Source organism: Budorcas taxicolor, chromosome 5 (genome assembly GCF_023091745.1).
Source record: "Budorcas taxicolor isolate Tak-1 chromosome 5, Takin1.1, whole genome shotgun sequence".
Classification (NCBI taxonomy): Eukaryota; Metazoa; Chordata; class Mammalia; order Artiodactyla; family Bovidae; genus Budorcas; species Budorcas taxicolor.
Window position 1 is genome coordinate 113,764,590 of NC_068914.1, and position 19,228 is coordinate 113,783,817.

At 44.7% G+C, this 19,228-nt stretch overlaps 1 protein-coding gene across 1 annotated transcript in view; it reads left to right on the forward strand.

The window, feature by feature from the left end:
- Nucleotides 1–796: 796 nt before the first annotated feature.
- RFX4 (regulatory factor X4) overlaps nt 797–19,228 on the forward strand; it is a 152,285-nt gene continuing 133,853 nt past the window's right edge. The window contains exons 1-2 of the mRNA XM_052640515.1: nt 797–866; nt 10,546–10,632. Of these exons, the coding sequence (XP_052496475.1) occupies nt 797–866; nt 10,546–10,632 (157 nt within the window). The remainder of the gene's footprint in view (nt 867–10,545; nt 10,633–19,228) is intronic.

Genomic DNA, 19,228 nt, shown 5'->3' on the forward strand with positions numbered 1-19,228 from the left:
CAAGTTACCCTATAAAGAGTTGATAAACAGACAGTGGGATGTACGAGTGTAAGGCCCCTCACAGGCTGAGGCTGTCCTTTCTGAGCCAGTGCAGTTCATGTCACCCGATTAAACCCTGCAACAGAATCTTAGCACACTTGGAATACATATGAGGTTCTTACTCCGGCCAGCAAGTCACGCATCCTAACTTCCTGACCTCATTTCCTACGGCCCTCCCACTTCCTCCCTCTCCCCTACCACGCTGGTTTCCCACCTCTTCCTCACACCCTTGAGGCCCCTCCCACCTTGGGCCTTTGCACTTCAACATCACCTCCTCTGAGAGGCCCTCAGTGTCCCTGCCCCTTAAAACCGCACCCGCATCTCTCTCTATCCTGTTCCCTGGCTCCATTTCTTCATGACACTCATTGTGCTCTAAGTCATCGTGTTTCTTGGTTTTCCTCCGTCTCCACCACAGAGTATAAGCTCCCTGAGAGCAGGGACCTTGCTGCATGTTCACCACTAGAGCCTCAGAGCCTGGCAAACAGTCGGTGCCAAATCACTGTTTGGTGGGCCAGGGATGGAATGAGAGCAGGGCCAGGGTGGGGCTGCCCCTTGGAGGCAGGGACAAGGGCCCCTTCCTGGAACCCAGCGGCCCCTGGGGCAAGGCCTGTAGTGTTGCCATGGCAACCCACTGACCTGAGGCGCCCCCACCCTTGAGAGGTCACAGCTGCCCACCTCCTGGGCCCACTTCCCACGCAAACCTGTGTGTCACCACCGTGGGGAGCCCCAGGGGAGACAGGAAACGGGCCGAGACAGAATGATCCAGAGGAACGCACATCTGGGCCTGAGGGGAGACAGGAGCAGGCCCCGGCGGCGCGGGTCCACTGGTAATGACTGGGGTCTGGGGGAGGGCTGTGAGGGTGCGCCCTGGCACCCCCAGAGGGACCTGGGGCCCGGTCCTCCCTGCGTAGCTTCACGTGTGGCCTGTCAGCTCTCTTATGTAGCATTTCTAAAGCTGTGCGTTCCCAAAATAGGCCCCAGTGCAGCACCCCAAAAGACTGCTGATAGAAAGAGGATGAATGCCGCCTTCTATTAAAACCTGGTGACACTTCCTAAGATGAATGCCGCTTTCTATTAAAACCCGGTGACGCTTCCTAAGTCAGGCGGCATTTTCCTCAGGTATTGCATAAGTCAAGAACTCCCTGTTCTCACCCAGTTCCTCAGAAACAAAGCTCATCGTGTTATTCCCCCACTGCTTCAAATCATGGCCAGCTCCCAGCTGCCTGCAGGCGTCTTGGCCTGGGAGAGGGGGCGGTGAGGCCTTTGCAATCTGCTCCTAATGGAATCCCCCACTTGTCCCCTACCATGCCTTGGGTCACGGGTCAGTGGGTTCTTCACCTTTCCCAGAGCCCATTTTGTGCCTTTGTCCGTGATGGTGGCCCTCTTCCCCAGAACACCCTTCTCTCCTCCTTGGTCTGGCAGATGCTGACCTCTTTAAGGGCCAGTGAAATGCCCTCCCCCCTACCCTCTGTGAAGCAGCCCAGCTGAGCTGGAAGCCCCTTTTTGTCATCAAGACATACTCCCGGTTACCTGCTGGCTTAGAAAGGCAGGGTGCCGGGTGACAGCCAACAGCACTGGGGTCAGACAGACCTGTAGTGGTGACTTCACCTAGCTTGTCTGACACTCACTTTCCTCCTCACAGCGCTGGAGCTGTTCAGGGCTCTGTTCCAGAACTGCTGTGAGGAGGAGAGGTCAAGCAGAGTGACCAGCGTGGAGAGGGCACTCAATAAATGCTGTGTCTGTGTGCTTAGTCCCTCAGTTGTGTCCGGCTCTTTGCAACCCCACGGACTGTAGCTCGTCAAGCTCCTCTGTTCATGGGACTTTCCAGGCAAGAATACTGGAGTGGCTGCCATTTCTTCCTTCAGGGAATCTTCCAGACCCAGAGATCAAACCTGTGTCTCCTGCATTGGCAGGTGGATTCTCTACCACTGAGCCACCTGGAAAGCCCTCAACATATGCTTGACTGTCCCCACCACGGCTGTGAGCACCTGGTGCGTAGAGACCATGCTTCCCTCACTTTCCCACAAGCCCAGCGTGCTAAGTGCATCACCTATGTCATTTCAGTTAATTTTTGGAGAAACCTGGAAGGCAGGACTTGAAAGAGGTTCAGGAACCACCTCAATGTTACATAGCTAGTAAGTGGAAGGACTGGGCTTTGAAAGCTAGTTTTTCTAACCACTGGCTCCACATTCTTCCTGGCTTGCCTCTACCTTCTCTTTCATCTTGTACTGTCTCCCTGGGGTTACTCTGCATCAGCTGCAAACGTGTTCCATAAACAGATCACTCACGATCCACCTGTGAGCCTTTGTCTCTGTGGTCCCGGCTCTCAGAACCTCAGAAGTGCTCACTCCCTCACCGTGTTCAGTCTCGGCTCCAGCGCTGCTTCTTCCCAGAGGTCTTCCTGAGGAAGGATGTTCCCTCTTCTTTCATTTGCTTCATCACAACCATCACGGCCAGCTCTGTGCCTGACACCACTCCAGGCTCCTGGGGACTAGGCACCAACCGAGATTCTCAGGGTTGTTAGAATTTACATTTTTAAGGAGGGAAATGTTGTTGCTGCTGTTCAGTCACTCAGATGTGTCCACCTCTTTGTGACCCCATGGACTGCAGCACGCCAGGCTTCCCTGTCCTTCACCATCTCCCGGAGCTTGCTCAAAGTCATGTCCGTTGAGTCAATGATATCCAACTATCTTGTCCTCTGTCATCCCCTTCTCCTCATGCCTTTAATTTTTTCCAGCATCAGGCTCTTTTTCAATGAGTCGGCTCTTTGTATCAGGTGACCACAGTATTGAAGCTTGAGTTTCAGCATCAGTCCCTCAAATGATATTCAGGGTTGATTTCCTTTAGGATTTACTGGTTTGCCCTCCTTGCTGTCCAAGGGACTCTCCAGAGTCTTCAGCACCACAGTTTGAAAGCATCAGTTCTTCAGTGCTCAGCCTTCTTTATGGTCCACCTCTCACATCCGTACATGACTACTGGAAAAACCATAGCTTTACTATATAGAACTTTGTTGGCAAAGTGATGTTTCTGGTTTTTAGTACACTGTCTAGATTTCTCACAGCTTTCCTTCCAAGGAGCAGGCATCTTTTAATTTCATGGCTGCAGTCACCATCTGCAGGAGAAGGAAATGGCAACCCACTCCAGTATTCTTGCTTGGAGAATCTTGTGGAAAGAAGAGCCTGGAGGGCTGCTGTCCATAGGGTTGCACAGAGTCGGACATGACTAAAGCGACTTAGCATGCATGCATACGTTGGAGAAGGAAATGACAACCCACTCCAGTGTTCTTGCCCGGAGAATCCCAGGGACAGAGGAGCCTTGTGGGCTGCCGTCTATGGGGTCGCACAGAGTTGGACACGACTAAAGCTACTTAGCAGCAGCAGCAGCAGTCACCATCTGCAGTGATTTTGGAGCCCAAGAAAATAAAACCTGTCACTGTTTCCATTGTTTCCCCTCTATTTGCCATGAAGTGATGGAACCAGATGACACGATCTTAATTTTTTGAATACTGGGTTTTAACCTGAGTGAGGGAAATAAATAAAAAGAATGCATAAGAAGACAAAATCTTTTCAGGTCCTGAAACTCTCGTCCATCAGAAATATCCTGCTGTAATATACTGGTTTCCTGTTAAATAGCTTTTGTCCATCTCTTCTTTTTAAAATTATTTTATTTTCTTCTTCTTTTTTTTTTTGGCCACACCACCTGACATGTGGGCTCTCAGTTCCCCAACCAGGGATCGAAACTCTGCCCTCTGTACTAGAAGTGCAGAGCCTTAACCACTTAAAACAGTGACAGATTTAATTTTCTTGGGCTCCAAAATCACTGCAGATGGTGACTGCTGCTACTGCTGCTGCTAAGTAGCTTTAGTTGTGTCCAACTCTGTGCAACCCCATAGACAGCAGCCCACCAGGCTCTTCTGTCCCTGGGATTCTCCAGGCAAGAACACACGGGGAAGTCCCTGTTCATTTCTTCTGTTAGAACTTTACACTGAAGACCTTTGATAAGTATTTGCAAAATAAATAGATGGATGGATGAGAGGGAACCACTGGCCTGTGCCTGCTCTTGGGTGGCCTCGGGTGCAGTGGCTTGAAGCAGGGTTCCCGGCCAGAGTCTGAAGTGAGATCGCTGAATCCTCGCCACTAGACCGCCAGGTCCAGTGGCCAGTGACAAGGCCCTGGCAAATTCATGTGGAAATGAATTTGCACATAGAGACAGGAGTGAAACAAGTAATGTGTTTATTAGGAGGAAAAAGGGTACATGCAGACAGACACGCAGGTGGGCTCCAGGAGACAGAATGGTAGTAATTGAATTACTTTTATGGGGCATTTCTTCTGGGTTTCCTTCAGCCAATCATCTTGCTTTGCCTGGTTCTGAGTCTGTATTGGGTGTATCTTAGGGTCCTCCCCTGTGTGTGTGCACATCTCTTAGCCAAGATGAATTCTAGGGAAGAGACCTATGGGTACGTTGACATCACTTACTATGGGTGGTGCCCCTTCCCTTTTTGACCTCCAAGGAGCCTTTCTGTGCATGTGTAGTCAGAGAGGTCTCCTTGACTTCGAGAATGAGGAACGTGTGGTCTTTTATCTTTTATCTGGACAGGGTCCAGCCTCCTCCATGATCCTGCTGTTATGGAGTTTCTGTCCACAGGGGAGAAACTATTCAGCCTGGGGCCCATCTATCTCTTGTAGGATGCAGTGGGAAGAATAAGCATAAGCTTTGGAGCCTGGAGATCTGGGTTTGAATTCTGACTTTAATACCTTTGAACTGTGTGACCTCGGGCACACCACTGCCAACAAGCCACAGCTATGTGCAGTTTCCTTATCTGTGCCTACGTACTCAGTCCTTTAGGAGTGTCTGACTCTTTGTGGCCCTATGGACTGTAGCCGGTCAGGCTCCTCTGTCCATGAGATTCTCCAGGCAAAAATACTGGAGTGGGTTGCTCTGCCCTCCGCCAGGAGATCTTCCCAACCCAGGAATTGAATTCACATAACCTGCTGCTACTGTATTGCAGGCGAATTCTTTACCGCTGAGCCACTGAGGAAGCTATTCCTTATCTGTGACGTGGTGTAATTTTCTATCCCATGAAGTTGACTGTGAAGCTCAGATCAGGTTCTTCGTGTCAGGGTGCCCTGTAAACTTCAAGGATTATGTGCCTTTTGGCAACCAACATGGTCGGCTCCTCCTGCCAGGCCAATGTATGTTTGCAAAGCACTGCTCTGAGTCTTGGACTGGCCTGGATGTGCCGTGCCCCCGGTGCAGCTACTTCCTAATTGTTATTTGCTGCTGCTGCAAAGGGAAGCAAGATTTCCTCCTGGGAAACCCAATAACCATTTAAGGTTCTGCTCAACCTCATTTTAGGAACTTGAGAAACTCACTTCAAATTGGGGTTTCCAAATCTCTGATCTGAAGTGGGGAGGCATGAAGATTGGCCTCTAAGGAATGTGGGTTAAACTCCCTGTAAGATGAAAAATCTACGAGGCATCCTCCTTCCTGCCCATGATCCCAGATGAGTCAGGTGAAAGGATGCTTTGCAGCCCAGGAGCCTATGCTCACAGTCATCTATAAATCCTGTTGGACACTTAGAGCAAGGCTCGTCCTTCCTAAAAGGTCAGATGGTTTTTATGGATCAAGTATGAGGCAGGTGGGAACAGGACGTTATCCAAGTGTGAATTGAGCTCTGCTTCTCCAGTGTCCCAGAGCACAGCACCAATACTGCTGTGATGATCACAGTATGAGAACTTTTGTTTTTCATAACAATAAATATAGATATTAAGGCATATCACATCATATTGTCCTGAGTTTTAATTTATGACTTTTCCACACATGTAAACACTCACATAGTATCGCCAGTAGGAACTTACTGTTGTTTTTCAAAAGAAGTAATGCATTCCACAACATATTTATTGTACTGTATCTGTGCACCCAGGCAGAGTGCCAGCTCCTGGGCACAGGTGAACAAAAATGACAGGGTCCCAGCAATCATGAGCTGATGGAGGAGCATCCGCCTTGTTTTTTTGATGGCAACTAGAGGGCAGAAGCCAGTCTTACTCATGTTTATATCAGACTCACTTGACTACAGCTTCTTGATCTACATGGGACAAAATACATTTTTGTTAAATTTTTCTCTATTTGGAAAATTGCCTTTGATGTGTTTTCCTTTTTATGCTGTATGTGGTAGAAAAGAAAGCAATTAGGAAATTCTATAGACATGTGGATATATCTCCTTATACACTGTGCATTTTTTGATATCATTCATGTCAATAACATAATGTTCGTTGAAGCCAGTCTAGAAAAACTTTATACCAGGCACTAGTGGAGAATCAAGAGAAATAAATAAAATGGACTGCATTCTTAAGATGTTCAAGTTCTGAACTGAGGAGCCTGTTATGCAAAACAAAGGCTTGCAAAGAAACATGTAAATGAACTTAGCAAAAATTGTAATATGTAAGTTGAGTTTTAGCACAAGTTGTGATACAAGGCAGACTGTGATCATTGCTGCAATACTGGCAATGTGTTCTGGAGACCGTATGGGATATGGGATAAGGAGAGCTCAGAGCACGCTTGGAGAGACAGCACTGTGGTTATGACCTGAGTGTGAATGCTGATCCTCCTCTTACTAGCTGGATGACTTTGGACCAGTCATCTAATCTTTCTGAGCCTTAGTTTCCTGATCTCTAAAATGGGCATATTGATAGAACCTATCTTGTAGGGCTGTTATGAGGATTATGTATGATGGTGTACCAAATGAGTTTACATAATACTTGACCCATAAGAGCTCAGAATATGGTGGCCTTTGTTAAGCCCCTTAATCTACAAATGAGGGCTTCCCAGGTGGCTCAGTGGTAAAGAATCCATTTGCCAATGCTGGAAACACAGGAGAGGAGGATTTGACCCCTGGATTGGGAAGATCCCCTGGAGGAAGGAATGGCAACCCACTCCAGTATTCCTACCTGGAAAATCCCATGGACAAAGGAGCCTGGCAGGCTACAGTCCATGGGAGTCACAAAGAGCTGGACATGACTGAGCACAGACACGCACACAATCTACAAATGAATAAGATAGATGAATGCAGTGTTTCATTAAACATTCAGTATGCCTGTCGTTCTGGTTGATTAATTCTTGATCTTTGTAAGACCATAACCCATTATTAATAGTTCTAAAGTATGTAATGTTTACATCAGGTGACCTGAACAGAGAGAGGCCTTTCAGTCCTATGGAGCAACCTGACTTACGGGACATGAGTTGCAGATGGCACTGTTAAGGGTCCCCCTAGGAAAGAAGACAAAGCTCAAAAAGCACCTGTGACTCCAAGGCCTGTGGCCTCTATAGATTTTTCAGAATGTTGTGTTCATACTGTCTGGAATACAAGAACTTTGAACACTCTGGAAACCCCCATGTCTAGAACAACAGAGGTGGTGTTTCTGCCAGATCTGGCACAGCTTAGACCCCGTCTGAACCCTCAGAGCTCACTGAGCCCCACGTGTTCAAACAGACATTGATTAAATAGAAGATGCCAGAAGCAGGAGAACTGGATGGCTAAAAAGTAGAGGAACAACTTCTCCCAAGAAAGTGCTGAAACAAGTGGGGTCCATTTTGACTAGAAAAAAATGAAGACGTGTGGCTTCCTCCTATATCTGACATGTGCCTCAGAGACCAGACCTACTCTGTGCTGCTCCAGGGAGCAGGGCTGGGCAGCAGAGTGGACACAAGCTTAAGCCATGGGTCAGAGAGGTCTGAGTTGGGGGCAATGGATGGGGGAAAGGAGTACTTGATGAGATTTCTTCTCTCTCCCCTCTCTCCCTCCTGTCACCTTGCTTTCATCTCTCTCCAGGGTTGGGGTTGGGCAGTGTGGGGGAGAGGGACTGCCCTCAGGACAGCTCTTACGTGACTTGAACTCTTGTGGACGGTTGTTGCATCTCTTGGCCCAGCTGGTGACCAGAGCCAGCTCCTTTCCAGAATGTTGCAGTGAGCTCTTCAGAGAGGGTTCCCCCTTCCAATTGCTGGGGATTATCACCTGCAAGAATAGGCCCCTTTGCGGAATAACAATGATGATAACAAACCTGATTCTGGCACAGGCAAATGGGTGAGAGTGTTCCCTTTTACTGACGAAGGAGAGTGGCGGTGTATTTGTGAATGTGTGTGCCCACACGCACATGAGAGTGAGTAGGTGTGCATACCTAGCTAGGGAGACCAAGGGCTGACCTCGAACAATAGAAATTGATTTTGGTGGTATGGTTAGGTGGAGGGAGGGATTGCAAATTTCATGAGACGCCATCTGACATCAGCCACGGCTGTTGCCAGGGAAAATGTGCCAGGACTTGAAAGGGTTAGAAGATCTGAGTAGAGGCATTCTGGAGAATTCTGGAAAGACTTCTGGAGATTTGTATCCAGATGTGGTTTTGCATAAGATGTGATGACAAACACCCACCCTGTGTCATCACAGCTTTGAAACCATTGCAAGCTGTTTGTTTCTACATTGTGCGTTTGCTCTCTGGAAGCGGGTCGCGTTTTAATGCTTTGAATCTCTCGGCTGCTCCCTGTTTCCTTAGAAATACCAGATTTCCATATCCTCTTAACAAGCTGGTGCCTGTTCCACTCCTTGGATATTTCTCTGCTACTTATTTGCAATTGGGGAAGCAGCTTTTTTAAAAAAGCAGTTTGTTGAAACATTCAATACACACCAAAACCCCAACATTTCAGTCTGCTGTTGGCACTTGCTTTCCCCTCACTACATCACTCGGCAGCCAGTGTTAGCGTGGTTTCCTTTAACAATATGTTACTAAGTAATGAACTTTTCCTTGGCTCTTTGAATTATGAGGCGTCACATTACTCGATTAAGCTTCAGTTGCTCTCTAGGGCAACTGGAGATGAAAATCCTTACTTCAGAGAGTTGTGGTCAGAATTCAATGAAATATGTTAACATTAAAATAGGGGTTCAGTAAATGCCAGCTCCCATATTATAAAGAAGGCAGCAGGTGACAGCACTGTTCAAAAGCACACATTCACAGGTGTAATCAGTTCTGCTCTAACACTAATATGCATCCCCCCGAGTTATCACCATTCTACAAAACTGCACAGCAAAAAGCACAGCATTCACTGGAATAATAAACTAGGGGCACAACGCTTAAAAACTTTGTCAGCAACGCGTGGGGAAAAAGATAGGACCCTAATAAGAAGGATAGCATGGTTTTACACATGTTAAATGGTTAAGAGGCATATAAATACAATAAGTATGGCACTTGACCTTGAAAAAGACTTGAAATTTACTTTTGGAAGTGGACTGTGGTAGGGCCACAGTTTGTGGGTTAGTGTGAAATGGTGGAACGTGGTCTATCTGTGGCTCACACACCATGCCAAGAACTCGAGTAGCTGGTAGATGTTTGAAGTGTGAGCACGCGTGTCTTTTGCATATTCCTACAGGGCTCAGTTCAGCTATGTGCAGTTTCCGCATTCACTTAATGTTTTCTAGGAAAGAAATCAAGCATAAGAAAACAGAAAATTTGTGCTAGGCACAAATGGTTCCCTAAGGTATCACTTGCATTGAACACATTTGTGGTTTCAAAACAAACATTGTAGCAGAACTGATGTACTTACCTGATGCTGTTGAATGAATGAACGAACAGATAGTGGATGCTCTAGATAATAGAAAAAGCATTATGCTACTTCTTGGAAAGTACATTTGTATTGTCTGGAATTGGATTAAAAAAAAAATCCTATGGTCTTTGGGTTTTAAAACTAATGCAGGGACTTGCTTGGTGGTCCAGTGGCTAAGATGCCGTGCTCCCAATGCAGGGGACCCGGGTTCCATGCCTGGTCAGGGAACTAGCTCCCACATGAGACAACTGAAAGTTCATATGCCGCAACGAAGACCAGAGATCCTGTGTGCCACAGCTAAAGCCCAGCAGAGTCAGCTAAATACATTTAAATAAATAAAACAATAGGTAGCTATTCCAGACCTTCTGAAGTCTCCTCCTGTGGTGACTTTCAGTCTGGGCTTGGAAGAGCCCCTTCAGGGGTCACTGACAGAGTAGGGGTGGAGGAAGCTGCAAGTTTCCCTGCCCTCCTCTTCAACCAGAACCCTCAGGGTTGTATCTGCTTTTGTTTTTGTTTTCTTTTGAACTAAGGGTTCTGCTGCTAACTCATAGGTCTCCAAACCATCAGTGACCAGTTGACCAAATTTTGTTTTACAAACTAGTTCTCAGGAATATATTAATATCTTCTTTTTGAAGAAAGATAATCCCCTGTGGATACTCAGTTGGTACTAATACTCCAAAATTAGTTGAATTTGGCCAAGAAATACTCAAGTGGGGCTTCGAATTACCATTTTGCCTCCAAGCTACTCAGCAAAGTCTCATCAGCAATGGTGCATACTGGGCTTCATGTTAAACCCAACTCCAGTCTGGGCAGATCTCAGAGGAAGGTTGATGGGCATTTAATCTAGTGCATTGATGATGTTCCTGTCTCTTTGCAAACACCAACAGTGTGATTTTCTTTATTTTTCATTTTTAGAGAGCTGGATTGAAAGATGCCTCAACGAAAGTGAAAACAAGCGTTATTCCAACCACACATCTCTGGGGAATGTTTCTAATGATGAAAGTAAGTGCTTAAAACTCAATCTTCCATGATGTCCTGGCTATGGGCTGTGTTCTGATGAGGAATGGTGCTTCTGGAATGCTAGACTAGGACGTGTTACCCGAAACAAAAGGCTCTCCAGCCATTTATGAAATACCCAAGCCTGCCTTATAATATCCTCCAGCAGGGAGTTCAATGCATTCAGATGGATGTGGAAACTGAGGCCACAGCAAAAACTTGCTGTTTACACATTCTCATTGTCTGAGTCCCTAAAGACTCCATCTCAGTGATGCTCCAGTGGGAAAATGTGGACTTTGAATGGGGAAGGCCATTCTCTATAGATATGGATTTAAAGGAGTGTGTCTTGGAACTGTTGTTTTAAAGTCACAAATGTCTTTGGTGTTGGAAAGTAACGATTTCTCCTGCATCTTGAACTAGAGAATCGGAATTGATGGAAAGATATAAATTGCTGTGTTTGTTCCTTTCCCTGTGTATGTCAGGCTAGGGCTCCTGGGTACCTTATATTAAGAGCAGAGGACTACTTAGGACTTGTATTTGTCCCTAAAGCACTACGAAAAGGGGGCAGCTTATTATAAAGTCCTTTCCAACAGGGACAGAATGTCTTTCTTAGTTGGTAAAGTGCATCTCCTTGGTTCAGTTTTCTCAAAGATTCAGGGACTCTTCAGGGAAGATTTAGCCATACTGTTGTATGTCACAGTAGGTTTTCTTTTTCATTGCTGCATAGTACTCCACCGCATGCTTCTATCACAGTGTATGTATCGATTTAGATGTTGACGGATATTTAAACTGCTTCAAGTTTTCGACTGTTTAAGCATCTCTGAACATTCTTTTTTAACGTTTATTTTAATGTGGTAGAATATGCCTGATGTAAAATTTATCATTTTAACCATGTTAAGTATATAATTCAGTGGCCTTAAGTACTTTCACCTCATTGTGCAACCATCACCACTATCCATCTCCAGAACTTTTTTCATCTCCCCAAACTAAAATTCTGTACCCATTAAACAATAGTTCTCCATCCTCCTTTCCCGCTAGTCCCTAGCAATTATTACTCTACTTTCTGCTATTCCTTATGAATTTGACTAACTGTAAGAATCTCATATAAGTGGAATCACATAGTATTTGTCCTTTTGTGACTGACTTTTTTCATTTGGCATAATATTTATCCATGTTGTAGCATGTATCACAATTTCTTTCCTTTTTAAGGCTGAATGACACTCCACTGTATGTATATACACCACATTTTGTTTATCCATTGATCCATTGATGGACATTTGGGGTATTTCTATTTTTTGGCTAGTGTGAATAATGCCGCTATACACACAGGTGAACAAATAACTGGTGAACTTTCATTCCTTTTAGATATATAACCAGAAGTGGAATTGCTGGGTCTTATGGTAATTCCATATTTACTATTTTGAGGCACTGCTGTATTTCTATGGTGGCTGCACATTCTCACCAGCAATGTGCTAGAGCTCCAATTTCTCAATGTTCTTGCTAATACTTGTTATTTTCTTTTTTTGTAATAGCCATTCTAATGTATAAGGTAATGTCTCATTGTGGTTTTGATTTGTAGTTTCCTAATGATTAGTGATGTTGAGCATCTTTTCATGTGCTAAATGACCATTTGTATTATGTATATTTTGGAGTAATGCCTATTCAAGTCTTTCAGCCAGTTTTGAAACATAAAGCTTGTGAACTCTGAAAATGTCATTCATTTACTTTTGGCTGTGCTGGGTCTTTGCTGCTGCATGCAGGCTTTCTCTAGTTGCGGCAGGCGGGGCCACTCTCTAGCTGTGGTGCACAGGCTTCTCGCTGGGGCGGCTTCTCTTGTCGAAGAGCATGTGGACTCCAGGGTGCACATGGGCTTCAGTAGCTGGGACCCATGGACTTAGTTCCCCCGGGGCATATGGAATCTTCCTGAACCAAGGACCAAACCTGTGTACCCTGTGTTGGCAGGCAGATTCTTAACCACTGAATCACCAAGGAAGTCCTTTTGATCCTTTTTTGAAAATCAGATGGTTTATTTCTGTGGTTGTTGAATGTAGGAACTTCCCCGATGGTGAGTGATATTGAACATTTCTTTCATGTGCTTATTGATTATTTGTTTTATTCTTTGTAGAAATGTCTATTTAAGTCTCCCAACTGCTAGTTCTTTACATATTTTGTGTATTAACCCCCTATCAGATATATGTGTTGCAAATATTTTTCTCCTATTCTGTGGGTTGCATTTTACTCTGTTGATTGTGCTCTTTGATGCACAGTTTTCAATTTTAAGGTAGTCTAATTTATCTATTTTTTCTTTTTCTTACATTTATTTATTTTTAATTGAGGGATAACTGCTTTACAGTATTGCATTGGTTTCTATCAAACATCAGTATGAATCAGCCATAGGTTTACCCGTGTCCCCTCCCACTTGGACATCTATTTTTTCTTTTATCTGTACTTTGGTGTCCATATTCAAGAAATCACTGCCAAATCAAATGTCATGAAGGTTTTCCTTTGTTTTCTTCTGAAAGTTTTATAGTTTTAGCTCTTATGCATAGGTTTTTGATTCGTTTTGAGTTAATCTTTGGTAACTTTTCACTTTTTCTTTTCTCAGTTTACGTCTTTTTAAAATTTCATGTACTTCTGCTCTTATCTCTAGGTTTTCCTCCCTTGCACTTTCTTTGAGTTCAATTTTTTGCCTGTTTCTATTATGAGATAGACACTTAGATCACTGATTTTCAATTTTTTCTAAGGTAGGCATTTAAAGTTATAAAAATTCCTCTAAGTACTACTTAACTGCATCACATAATTTTCCTGGTGTCATATGTGCACTATTATACAGTCAAACTTATTTTTAAATTCCTATTGTGATTTGTTCTTTTACCTATGATTTATTTAGAAATCTACTGCTAATTTCTAAAAACTTAGGGATTTCCTAGTTGCCTTTCTACTAGGCAACCTTGTATGATTGCTGTTACAATTCCACCATGGTCACAGAACATATTCTGTATGACTTCAATGTTTAAAATTAGTAAGACTTGATTTTTGTCCAAACATATGTTTGATTTGGCAAATGCTCACGTATGCTTGTAAGGAATGAGTATTCTGCCATATTTGGATGGAATATCCTACAGGTATCAATTAGATCAGGTTTTTCAGATGTTCCATATCCCTATGGATTTTGATGTTGTCTCTAAGGTACTGAGAGAGGTATTACAGTGTGATTACCTATCTTTTCAGTTTTGTTAATTCCTGCTTTACATGTTTTAAAGTATTCATTTCTTAGAAATTTAGGATTGTTGAATCCTCTTGTTGAAATGATGTCCCTCCTTATATTGGGTTTCCCAGGTGGCTCAATGGTAAAGAATCCTCCTGCCAATGCAGGAGACACAGGAGACTTGGGTTCAATTCCTGGTCAGAAAAATCCCCTGGAGAAGGAAACTGCAATCCACTCCAATATTTTTGCCTGGAGACTCCCATGGACAGAGGAGCCTGGTGGGCTACAGTCCATGGGGTTGAAAAAGAGTCACACGTGACTTAGCGACTAAACAGCAGCATCTCCTTATGTCTAGTAATACTTATTGCCTTCGTGTCTATTTTATCTGTTACTGTAACTATACCAGCTTTCTTTTTTTTATTGGGATTGTTGTGGTATATCTTTGTCTTTTTATTTTTAACCTTTCTGAATTCAATATTAGGACTTTTTATATAGTTTAAAAAAACCAATCAGATTATCTTTAACTGGAATATTCAGATCATTTAAATGTAATATAGTTACTTACATTGTTAAGCTTAAATCAGCAAACTTGCTATCTAGTTTTTATTTCTCCCATCTGACTTTATTTCTTTATTCCTCCCTTGCTCCTTTTTTTGGGGGAGGGATTAACACAGGTAAATATTTTAAAGTGTTTTTCTCTGCTAACTCTCTGATTAGATGTTCTTTTAGAGTGTTTCATTCAGGGATTACATTCTGCACCCTTCCTTTCATGTCTGCCTCATATGAATCCTTCCCCCACTTCAAATACAGGGCATGAACACTCTCACAGCCTGACCTAACTTAACACTTTTCCATCATCTGTGCCATTGCTTCAGTGTATTTTACACCTACCTATGTTAGAAGCCCTGTAAGACGTTTTTATCATTGTCTTACATATTAGTCAATGCTTATTGCTATTTATTCGCACGCTGACCCTTTCCAGTGCTCTTCATCCTTGCCAGCAAGTCCTTGTTTCCATCTTGGATAACTTTTTTCGTTTCCTTCATAACTTTATTTATTTATTTAGGCTGGAATGTGCAGCATGTGGAATCTTTGCAGGATCCTAGTTCCCTGACCAGGGATCAAACCCGTGACCTCTGCATTGAGAGCACTGAGTCTTAACCACTGGACACCAGGGAAGCTCAGGGATCATTACTTCTTTAACCCAAAGAAATTCCTTTACTATTTTTGGTAGGGCTGTACAGAGTAGTGTAGATCATGAAAACCATTGTTTATTTTACCTTTATTTTTGAAAGATATTTTTGCTGAATATAGAATTCTCGTTTGGTAAGATTTTTATTTCCCTTTCAACCCTTTAAAGTTTTCATTGCATGGTTCTCTGGTTTCTAAAAGTTAGTCATCAGACTTACTTTTACTCGTTTGAATGAAGTGTATCTTTTTGTCTCAGACAAAAAGATATTTTTCTTCCTCTTTAGTTTACAGCAGTTTGACTGTGATGTTCTACCCAAGGTTCAATCCCTTGTCCGGGAACTAGATCCTGCCTGCTGCAACTAAGATCTGGTACAGCCAAATAAATAAATATTTAAAACATTTCTTACCTCTTAAAAAAAACCTGTCTCTTCTGTAGGTCCCTGCTCTCAAAGAATTTTCATTCCAGAAGGAAAGCTAAGGCACATGTTTGCATATTAGTAAGGCAAGGTTGTATGTGATAAATTCCACATGAATTGTGTTCTACCTTGTCATACCAGGTATGTTCCTGGATTCCAGTATGACCTCACTGGAAGCTTGTTAGAAATGCAGAATCTCAGGCCCACTCCGGACCGACTGAGGCACACTCTGCATTTTAATAAACCCCCAGGTGATTAGAATGCATGCTAAAGTTTGGGATCAGTCAAACAGTTAGAAAGTGACCAGGGAAGGCATCTTGAAGGAGGCGGCATTTGCCCTGGGTCTCGTAGGATCCATGTGGTTCCTTTAAGTAAAGGACTGGGAGGCAAAAACCCACAAGGCAGGTTTTGAACTTGAAGCGTTTTCCACACTGTCTTGAGCAGAGAGATGGAAGGGTCATGGGAACCAGGACTGGGGAGGAGAGTTTGGACCAAGTTGGTGAGGGACTTGGATTCTGACGAGGGGTTTGGAGCTGCATAGCTGCGGTGCCACTGCAGGGGCTGAGTGGAGGAGTGGCAGACCACAGTTTTCAGAGGGTGAGTTTGGTTCTCTGCAGGTGAATTGGAGGCAGGAAGACACTTCAGAGCCTCCCACCTGGGCCGGGTAAGGGGACGATGCTGAAGCCCAGGGTGATATCAGTGGGACGGAGGGAACTGGACCGACTGGGGTGATGGGATGGGTCCGAAGAGCAGGAACCCAGTGGGATTCCTTGGGATTCCTGTTTCCCTGCATGGGAAACAGAACAAATGACTGCGCAGTCCTGTAACCCTGATGGGCCCAAGTCTTCTAGGCTTCAGGTCACCATTTCCTTAATAGCTAAATCAAATGACTTCAGCCTCTATCTTTGATCCTGGGTAGATGTCTAGAGTTTTCCCTGTATCTCCAAGAGTTATCAGACTGTGTGTGTGTGAGTGTGTGTGTGTGTGTGAGTGTGTGTGTGTGTGTGAGTGTGTGTGTGTGTGTGAGTGTGTGAGTGACAGTCCATACGAAGTCCTGTTCCCTCTGCTCTCTGACAACTCCTAACAACTGTCAGACCCTTCGGCAGCTCCCTCCCACCTGCCCCGTGCAACATCCGCTTCCTTTACCCTTCCTAACCTTCAGCAGCTCATTATCCTGGCGTTGCTGACAGACCGGTGCTGAAGGGGGTATTTATAGCACAGGGACAGGAAGAGCTGGAATTCAACAGCACAGCGGCGTAGAACTGGGGTCACCGTGGGCCACCACTTAATTCGACTCATCATTAACATTAAAATCCCATCAAATTCCAGGGCTAGAGAGGTGTAATTTACTTTTCTCTCCCCCACTCGGCATGTCTGGTTATCATTCAGTTTGGTATTTTCTAACTCTATAAGAGAGGGTTCCAGAGAAATGTGGTTCAACGGGTCCACATTCCCATGGAGTTGTAGGCAAAAGCCCCCAGCCCCACCAACAGCAGAAAGGCTCTGGGACAGCTCCTAGAGCAAGGACAGGGGCTTAGAGCCAGAGGTCTGGGGTGGGAGGTGTGCCACAGAGAGTCCATCTAGGATGGCTTTCAAAAACTGGATTGCCTGTGTTGGATGAACCCTGCAGTGTTAGTCCCGGCTGGGCACCTAGTACAGGCCTGCAGGCGGGCTTGGGAGGCCCAGAGCTTCTGTTGTGATTGAAGACAACCTCCAACTCTTGCCCTTCCTTGGTCTCCATATGCATCATGGGCTGCCCTGTTTTGTTTTGTTTTTTAATATTTTCTTGAATGTGCCACACGACATGTAGAATCTCAGTTCTCCAACCAGGGATCGAAACTTGCATTGGAAGCTCGGAGTCTTAACCACTGGGCTGCCAGGCAAGTGTCCCTACAGATTGCCATTTCTGCCCCCTGAGTGTCTATCTGTTCTCTCCTTGTGGAGAATTAGGTAGTTCCTCCTTTGCGCATGAAGCCCACTGCCAAGCCCTTCTGCACCTCCACTTACTCCCTCCACAGCTGTCAGTCCCTGAGGGGAAAGGAGCATGTCTGATGGACTGGGCCTCACTTAATATAGAAGGCCTGGGGCACCATAGGTGCTTACTGAGTGCTTATTGCTGCTACTGCTGCTAAGTCGCTTCAGTTGTGTCCGACTCTGTGTGACCCCATAGACGGCAGCCCACCAGGCTCCCCCGTCCCTGGGATTCTCCAGGCAAGAACACTGGAGTGGGTTGCCATTTCCTTCTCCAATGCATGAAAGTGAAAAGGGAAAGTGAAGTGGCTCAGTCGTGTCCGACTTTTAGTGACCCCATGGACTGCAGCCCACCAGGCTCCTCCATCCGTGGGATTTTGCAGGCAAGAGTACTGGAGCGGGGTGAGTGTTTATTAAGTAATGGTTTTTAGCAAAGCATAGCAAACCATATCTGTACTTTACTTTCAGCTTTTGGCACTCCAGGACCATTTTAACCATTTGAAGAGGTTCTTCCTTCTGATATTCCCTCCCCAACAGGATCTTTAGGTCCCTCCCTGGTCTTCCCTTCTAAGCTTCCTAATGGGAAGCATATTTGTTTATGCATTCTTCAAGCATTCCCAATGTTTATTGTTTATTCTTCCAGCATTTGATTTCTTTATGCAAACATTCATATATATGTTCTTTTTTGCCATTTTCTCTTTTATTGCCACTTTCTTACACACAAAAAATAGCACCTTATATACACTTTGCTGTGACTAGCTTTTTTAAATAAATCCTAGAGTGTAAGAATGGAGAGAGCATTCGCATTCTTTTCTTGTTTTTAGTCTTCTTTTTCACAGCTGTGTAGTATTCCACTGTGATGTCTTTTAGCTAACTAGATGAGCACTGGGCTATTATAACACTTTTGCTGTTATAGCCAAGTTGCAGTGAACAACCTTGTGTCTGGTCATTTCCCGTGTGTCCAGGAGTAGTGGCAGTATCTGTTCACAGATGTGGGACTGCTGGATAAAGGACATGTAGGATTTCAGTGATTCTGTTAAATGTCTTTCCACATTGGGGGAGGTCATCATTTTGCATTCTCCCTGCAAGATAGGAGTCATCTGTTTCCCACAGCTTCACAGCAGAGTTTTGTGACTGGTTTGGATTTTTGCCAATCTGATAAGTGAGAAATGGCATTTTAGTGTACTGTTCATTTTCATTGAAATCGATTATCTTTTCACATTTCAGGAACATTTGCATTTTCCACTGCTCGTGTACCTTGGACTTTTTCTTTTTTGAACATTCATCTATTTAATTTTGGCTGTGCTGTGTCTCCGTCACTGCGTGGGCCTTTTCTCTAGCCGTGGTGAGCAGTGCTCAGGCCTCTCCCTGTGGTGGCTTCTCTCGTTGCCGAGCGCAGGCTCTAGAACTTGCAGGCTTCATTAGTTGCGGCTCCCAGGCTCCACGGGACAGGCTCGAGAATTGCGGCCCACGGGGTCAGCTGTTCCATGGTATGTGGGATTTTCCCCCGTCAGGGACTGAACCTGTGTCTCCTGCACTGGCGGGCAGGTTCTTCAACTCTGAGCCACCAGGGAAGCCCTTCTTTTGGTTTTAGTGGAACTCTTTCTAATAAAAGAGGAGGGCGGTGAGACTGTTGTCTGTGGTATGATTGCAAGTTTCCCAAGAGAGTACTTACGGTGCGGGGGTTTTTTCCCCACTTAGAGGCTTTAGATTTTTCTCATGTGGTAAAATTTCTCAAAATTTCCTCGTATGACTTTGGGCTTTGTATCAACATTAGAAAGGCTCTTTCCTGCTCCAAGATTATGAAGGAATTTAC